Source organism: Quercus lobata, chromosome 8 (assembly GCF_001633185.2).
Source record: "Quercus lobata isolate SW786 chromosome 8, ValleyOak3.0 Primary Assembly, whole genome shotgun sequence".
NCBI lineage: Eukaryota > Viridiplantae > Streptophyta > Magnoliopsida > Fagales > Fagaceae > Quercus > Quercus lobata.
Genome location: NC_044911.1, coordinates 50,179,471 through 50,187,373, shown reverse-complemented (window position 1 = coordinate 50,187,373; position 7,903 = coordinate 50,179,471). Strand labels below are relative to the sequence as shown.

At 34.9% G+C, this 7,903-nt stretch overlaps 1 protein-coding gene across 1 annotated transcript; it reads left to right on the top strand.

Moving 5' to 3' along the window:
* The first annotated feature begins 764 nt into the window (after positions 1-764).
* LOC115955418 (shaggy-related protein kinase theta-like) lies at positions 765-7,541 on the top strand. The gene is made up of 13 exons (XM_031073541.1): positions 765-1,108; positions 2,695-2,949; positions 3,202-3,294; positions 3,809-3,868; positions 4,004-4,276; positions 4,393-4,467; positions 5,008-5,064; positions 5,162-5,302; positions 5,876-5,926; positions 6,029-6,124; positions 6,210-6,293; positions 6,717-6,819; positions 6,896-7,541. The coding sequence occupies exons 1-13, from the start codon at positions 1,046-1,048 to the stop codon at positions 6,955-6,957; spliced, it is 1,413 nt and encodes a 470-aa protein (XP_030929401.1). The 5' UTR covers positions 765-1,045; the 3' UTR covers positions 6,958-7,541.
* The last annotated feature ends 362 nt before the right edge of the window (positions 7,542-7,903 follow it).

The following is a 7,903-nucleotide window of genomic DNA, read 5'->3' as shown; positions in this document are numbered from 1 at the left end:
GTATCTCCAGCAGATTAGACAAATTTTTGTACTGTTTGGAGAATAAACAATAACTTTTACCTTTTAGTTACTTATTTTTTTAAATACACTTTTCAACAAATTATCTATTTCATTTAAATATTATTTATTCATTCATTATTTATTCTTTTTTTAACTACATATCTTCCAACATTTTTTTACTTAATACCTGATTATTATAATAGAAAAAAAAATATTTGAAGAATGAATAGTAGTCCATCAGACTTGATGAGCTACTGTTCATGAGCCAAAAAAAATTCCCAGTATAAAGTGTCTATTGGAGACTATTTTTATGGTGTTATTCCCTATTATAGAGATTTTTATACATTTAGCTACACTATTAGAGATGCTCTAATCCTATGTGTTCTCCTGAAATCTTGAAGGGATTATCGTGATGAGCACAATCACAAATAATAATTTGTTGTCTTAAAAAAGACCGATTCATACGCTCCCTCGATCAAAGAAAGAAAACCTAATCTATCTAAAAATCTTTTAAAAAAAAAATTGTCAAAGACCAGTCAAGCTGACAAACCTCCCAGAATATTCGGTCTCTCTATCCTAAAATCTTTTTCTCCGCAAAAACGCAACAAGTAGAAGGTCATTTACGTAACGCCAAATCACTATTCTCCCCCATTTTTTTTTTTTAAATTAAAAAAATCGTCACAAAATATCCACCGTTGGATTCCACCAATAATGAGAGATGAAGGGTCAGAAATGGGAGTTTGACCAAAGTACAAAAAAGAAAGAAGGGCGGAATGATTGGGTTTGATCCAAGTTTGACCGCAAAGACAAACCAACAAATTTCGAAAAACATAAGGCCACCTGGATTCTAGAGAGAGAGAGAGGTTGAGATTTTTTTGTTTTGGAATATTTTTTTTCCTATCTTAACTTCTTTTGTTTGTGGGAGGAGAGAGAAGGAGAGGGATTTGAAATTCTCTCTCTTCTTGATGATGTTGTTGTTGTTTTTTTTTTTAATATTTTAGATTGTGAAAATTGTTTGGGGAATTAGGGTTTCCAAATTCCAATCATGAATGTGATGCGTAGGCTAAAGAGCATTGCATCTGGTCGCACTTCCATTTCATCCGATCCTGTAAGTGTTTTTTTTTTTTTTTTTTTTTTCTTGGCCTAGTCTTTGTTTGGTTGCTCAGAAAATTTTCAAAAAGAAGGAAATACAATGTTGAAGCTTTGAAGCTATATTGTTATTATTATTTTTTTTTAATTTAAAAAATGAGAACTTTGCATCAGCTTTGGCTTCCTTTTTATTTTTTATTTTTTTAATATAATAATTAATTTGATTGGTTTTGTTTTTGTTTGTAATAAAAATGGTTTCTTTGATTCTGTTTCCTTGTGGGAATGATCAGATTCTTAAATGCATTTGTTAAAAAGGAAAAAAAGAGAGATAATAAATTTTTGATGCTATATAAATTGTTTATTTTTATTGCATTACAAATCGTGGGATTGTTTGTGGTGTTGTAGTTTTCCTTTTTTTTTTTCCTTCTAAAAATGCTGTTGAAGTTAATGTGGGGTTTCATTGTTATGCAATATAAGTTTAATTTAGCTGGTCATTGTTGTTTAATGTCTGTATATATACAAGGTGTGATGGGGAAAGTGCCCTCCACCCAAAATATGTGTTACAAGTTTGAGTACGAAAATCAGCCTCTCCACAAATTTGGGGTGAGCATTGTGTATTGGGTACGACCCTATAACTTTGCGAATAATGGGCTTTCGCATGAGATTTTGATGATGGATCGTGGAGTGGAGTGCTGCTGTTGCGTGAGGATGGGATTTAGTTTTATGAAATGCAGCTAATAAAGCAATTAGTTTATAGGGTGGTAGTTAATAGCTAGGAAGCACGGACGTTTAATTTAGGGTGCTGCACCGGTGTTTTATCTGTGTTGTACCAGTGTCATACCGGCGTTGTACCGACCGTTTTATGTTAAATTTTTCAGAAATTGCTAGTGTCACTGTGTCGGACTGTGTCCGCCTAGGTTAATAGTAAGCTTTAGTTTAGCAGCTGGCTTCTGCAATAAACATCTCTATTTGGTTGGCAATGGGTCTAAAATCTAAATCACCACTACTTGCATTTTGGGGGGAAAAATTGTGGAAATTTGAGCAAGGAATTCAGAAGAAAGTCCCTATCAAAGCAATAAAGTAAAACCTAATGTTTGAAGCATTGGGGCTGTGGTTTGAATTGTATGACATGACAGTTTCTGCTGCTCACAGTAATCAGTCTGCCTCAAGGAGATTTTTCTGACTTTTGGCCTCTGATGCCTTTTGAATTATTAGAAATTTAGAATCTTAAAACTTGTTTTAGTCATGCCTCAAGGTGTTCTCTATGAGGCATATGGCTTTGGTAAAGTGACAAGCATAGCTCAAAAGGGCAGCTAAATTTCACTTTTCTTGAAACTTGTATAACTTCCCAATTGGCTAGTTGGTCAGTCTGTATATTTCGTGTTTCTGGCTCCTTTTAGTTCATTTTGCTACTTTTATTCTTACCCCCTCCCTGGGAATGTTATTATGGTGAAAGAAACAATTCATTTGCAGTGAGGTTAGTTAATTCAGACAGAGTGCAGATGCTATGTCAGATTTATTTTTAATAATTTAAGATATTTGGGTGCATCACATTGCTACAACTTTCTAATTCATTTTTATGGCCAATTAATTGATTTTCTTTAGGGTGGGGATTCTAGCACAAAGAGAGCAAAGGTTGATCAAGAGACTGAACACAAGGACAATGAGAAACCAAATAGACTAGAGAGGTCTGCCACGGGTCTGGAGCAGCATATGGCCTCTACATCACTGGAAACTGCTGCAAGCACATCTGATGCATCTACAATGCCTAGAAAAGAGAAGTCTGGTTATGATCAGCTTCCTAAAGAAATGCATGAAATGAAAATTAGAGATGAGAAAGTAAACCACCACGATGAAAAGGTTAATTTTTTGTTTGAATTAGTCTGTTTCCTCCTCCATGAATAATTTTCTAATTTCTTAAGTCTATATCATGCCTACTATATACGTTTATGAGCAATATTTAATTTAATTTTTTTTTTTATACCTATTCAATCTTTTGAAATGTCCTTATACAGGATTTAATTCTATTAAATCACACAGATCTTGCAAAATCTTTGAAACCACAAAACCTGAAACAGTTAAATCGCTGGTCTAAAATTTTGCATTTTGCAGGATATGGAAGCGACTTTTGTAAATGGTAGTGGTACAGAAGCAGGTCAAATAATTGCAACTACAATAGCTGGTCGAAATGGACAACCAAAACAGGTGACTTGATTTCTTTTGTCATTGCATTTTTTGTCTGCTGTGCTGTTTTCATGCTTGTCTATTGAGATTGAAGTAGGAGTCTTTTAAAAAAAAATGTATATTCTCACCTTCTTCTGGGCCTTGTGATTGATCTGAGGAGTCTGCTTTTATGGTTTTTCTTTCTTCTGGCTCCCCTTCCCCCCTCATGCAGTTGCCTGTCGGGGAGGTTTTTATTATTTATTTTTTATGGTTTTTTTTGGATGCCCTTCATGGCTTGGTTGTTGAATATGATGTACAACAATAGCACGCTCATGTGTATATGAAAATATGCATACTTGGGTGTACTAACTTTCCATGCAAGTAAAATTTTAGTTGATACATAACTCTGAAAACTTGACATCTAGTGATTGAAGTTTCTCTGCATGATATTTGGCTTTAGAACCTCTGCCCTGCATTGTTCTGTATTTCGAACATAAATTTTATTAGAATCAGCAATGTACAAAGCTTTTAATAATTATTTCTTACCTGGTTTCAGACAATCTCATACATGGCAGAGCGTGTGGTTGGCACAGGTTCATTTGGTGTTGTCTTTCAGGTACTTGGACTTCATCTGCCTGTGTGCATATGTCCATATTGATGTTTTGGTTTATTGTGTGTCTCTGTGTTGATATTTTTGTTAATAAAGATTTTGATGTCTCTTCCATTTCCACATGATATGTATATGTTGTAGGCAAAGTGCCTGGAAACAGGTGAAGCAGTAGCAATAAAGAAGGTGCTGCAGGATAAGAGATACAAGAATAGAGAACTTCAGCTTATGCGCTTACTTGACCATCCTAATGTTGTTCCACTGAAGCACTGTTTTTTTTCAACCACTGAGAAAGATGAGTTATATCTTAACCTTGTCCTGGAGTATATATCTGAGACTGTCTACAAAGTTTCAAAGCACTATATCAGGATGAACCAACATGTGCCCACCATCTTTGTACAACTTTATACATACCAGGTGAATGATGAAACTTTGCATTTATCTGTGCTGTAAGATTCGAGGCATATACCACATAATTACATGGTTGCTTTGGGTCTTTTTACTCGTTAAATTGTGTTATGTTATCTTTGTAGATTTGTCGTGCGTTAAATTACATGCATCACGTTGTTGGAGTGTGTCATCGGGACATTAAACCACAGAATCTACTGGTAAGATTTTCTCTCTTGTTTCATTGGTTCAACATCAGCATGAAAGAATTTATCAGTCTTCGCTTTTGTACATATTTGTGTGTCAATTTGAACCATACATTTAATAGCCTACCACCCCTCTAAATGAGTCATGAAATTTTAGCAAGTTGCTGTTGTGGCTTTTGACTCTGATTCAATTGATCTAAGAAGATCGATTCTGTCAGAAACTAAAAATGCTAAGTTTTTTACAGTAAAGATAAGTGACTAGCTCTGAGAATTTTTTTTATGCAATAAGAAAGGTAGTTGAAATTACTTGTTAGCGCTTCACCTTGACAAATTTTTATGATTTTATCATCCGCTTTGTATGAAGATGATAATAGTTATAATGCATAATCTAGGATTACAGAAAATACAATTATAATGCTATATAGTGCACATTGGTAAAATCAGCAGTTATGTTGTTCTCTGTTCAGCATTAAGATGTCATTTTGTTTGAATTCATGTTTGTTACTACATAATGACAAGGCTTCCTAGGACTGAGGTGTATGATGCTTACTGCAGGTCAATCCCCATACTCATCAGTTAAAGATATGCGATTTTGGCAGCGCAAAGATGCTGGTATGCTTTTCCTTCTATTTTCTTCCTTATCCAAAAGGATTTCAGAAATACTCTGAACATGTTAAGCAACTTAAAATTTTTTTTTTGACAATTTTAGGTGCCAGGTGAACCCAACATATCGTATATTTGCTCACGATATTACAGGGCTCCAGAACTTATATTTGGGGCCACAGAATACACAACTGCTATTGATATGTGGTCAGTTGGTTGTGTCCTTGCTGAGCTGCTTCTAGGACAGGTGGGTGTATATATATCCGGCACTTTTATTTTCTGAATTTTGATGTCAAAGTTTAATAGTCAATATATCTTTGAGATATTAGTTAATGTAAATTTCTACTTTATTTCATCAGAGATGGAGCATGTTTTTTGCAACACTTACAATAGAATTTTTATCTTTCTTTTTAACTTCTAGAAGTGGTTTCCAGTTGTATAATTTCAAATCTTTTAGTGAATAAAGTGTGGATAGAGTTACCCCTATCATGTTCTCTAGCAAAAGTTTCCTGGTACAGTTGTTCAGTGTGTTTTACCTCTCTATTTGGTTGTGTTCCTTTTTGGACATGCCTTCGTTCTTTGGAGATAGGAAGTTTTTAATCTTAGAGGTTTACAGCACTAGGACCTATTTAAAAGCATCTCCTATATAAGTGTAATTCTGTTTGTTTATTATCTTCCTGCTTTTGGCTTCCCTTTTTTAACAATCCTTATATGAATTATGCACATATTCTTTTGTTATGAAGTTTTTGGAGATTTAGTTTCTTTTCAAATAAGACACTTGTCTGGTTCTGATTTTTACTGGGTTTCACATCATATGCAGCCACTGTTTCCTGGTGAAAGTGGTGTTGATCAGCTGGTTGAGATCATTAAGGTGTACTATCAATAACTTTTTGTTTCCTTTGATTATTATTGCTTTTTCTGTTTTGCATCTTCTTAGTGATTTTCTTCCTCATTTTTGGCTGTATTATATTAGATTCTGGGGACACCAACCAGAGAAGAAATCAAGTGCATGAATCCAAATTACAATGAGTTTAAGTTCCCTCAGATCAAAGCTCACCCATGGCACAAGGTTTGCTGGAAATTTTATCACTATATTTTCCTCATTGTACATGTACTTTTTGTGATGGTGAATCTTATGACGTTACGATTTCTAGATATTTCACAAGCGAATGCCCCCTGAAGCAGTGGATCTTGTCTCAAGGCTGCTGCAATATTCACCAAATCTACGTTGCACTGCTGTAAGACAGTTTAAATTTTGTTTTCTATGAATGTTGTCAAATGTTTCTACTCTTACTTAATGATGGTTCAGTAGATACTGGATGGTTGAAGTTTTGTCTTCCAATAATAATGTGGAAGATCTGCTTTTTTTTTTGGGTGAATCTTGAATCTTGATGTGGCTACAGCTTTGATAGGTACATTTTTAGGATGAATTTGCCATCCAATTCTAGGGTCAAGAAGCTGCTTTGGTAGCCAATTGCTATTATTAATATGCCTTTATAGTAAAACATGATTTCATTTAATCTGTATTTTGGCTTGTTTTATTTATATTATTTAATTTGTCAAAATATAGCCTTCTAAGTCTAGTCATTGTCCGAGATTATTAATTCTTGAGAAATATGGATTGTTGTTAGATGATGATGTAATTTAATCCTGGCTTTCAGTTGGAGGCATGTGCGCACCCCTTCTTTGATGACCTGAGAAACCCAAATGCATGCTTGCCTAATGAGCGAGCACTTCCAGCTTTGTTTAATTTCACAGCTCAAGGTAAGTTGATGTTGAGTACTTTCCCTTTATATATTTGATTGAGTATCCATATTGCTGATGCCAAAACTCCCTGCAGAACTGGCTGGTGCATCTATTGAACTGCGTCATCGACTCATTCCTGAGCACGCAAGGAATTGAATTTTTTATCAGACATGGTGGTCACCTCAGTAGCAAATATAAATGGGTTTTAGGGTGCTTAGTTGTCCGATTAGCTGTGCTGCCCTGCCCCAATAGCCCAGAAGCCGCCCTTTGGTCTTCACAAATTATCATGATAGAAACAAGGGGTAGGAGTGTCATGGGGCTGGCAGGCTGTTCATAATGGTGTGGTGGATGTGCAGGTGGAAGTGGGAGTGCTTGAATGAGGTTGAAATTTTCCAAGTTTTAGGATGTGACGAATGCGTTGATGGTGAATGAGTTGTTACAAATGTTATTGTGTTGTCATATATAGTTAATGGGCATTTGATTGGAGACTAACTGAATGGGATCTGTTAGATGAATTAGGATTTTTTTTTTTAGTGTATACCATTCTTACTCATTTTTGGTGTTACAAAAAGAAATTCAGATATCCAAGAAATTCGTGTCAAGTTCTCTATTTTCACCACCCTTTGAGAAATAACCTGTGTTATATATTGTTGCTTATTGGAAGAGTCGCTGAAAGTTGAACTGTGGAAAACCAGAACAGCACAAACTCAAATCATAATAAAGCTATTTGCGTGCTTTTTAATTATAAGCTGTTTAATCTTATGGTGTCGTCAAACCTTTTCAAGCAACGTTGGAAAAAATTGCCATCTAAATGTGGATGAGCTTGCTGCCATCAGCCATTTTGCAAATACCCTACTCATCTGCTTGCTTCTTTCCTGAACGTGAAGAAAATGCAGGAGAAAAGAAGTGAACCCTCCATGGCTCAGCTTGAAAAGGATAAAAATATTGCTTGTATTTCATTAGTCAATGTAATCATGTTTTATAATTTAATTGGGGAACTTAATCTATGGCACCTAAAAAATTGTACTTGCGTTTTGTTCAAATTTCAAAACTTTGGACGGAAATTCAACTCATTGACCGGTCTTGCTGCACTTTCTCAGTA

Excerpts from the sequence above, each read along its gene's own strand:
- LOC115955418 (XM_031073541.1), top strand. The coding sequence starts at position 1,046 with ATGAATGTGATGCGTAGGCTAAAGAGCATTGCATCTGGTCGCACTTCC. Across the intron at positions 1,109-2,694 it reads CTTCCATTTCATCCGATCCT|GGTGGGGATTCTAGCACAAA; the intron begins GTAAGTGTTTTT and ends GATTTTCTTTAG. Across the intron at positions 4,277-4,392 it reads TACAACTTTATACATACCAG|ATTTGTCGTGCGTTAAATTA; the intron begins GTGAATGATGAA and ends TTATCTTTGTAG.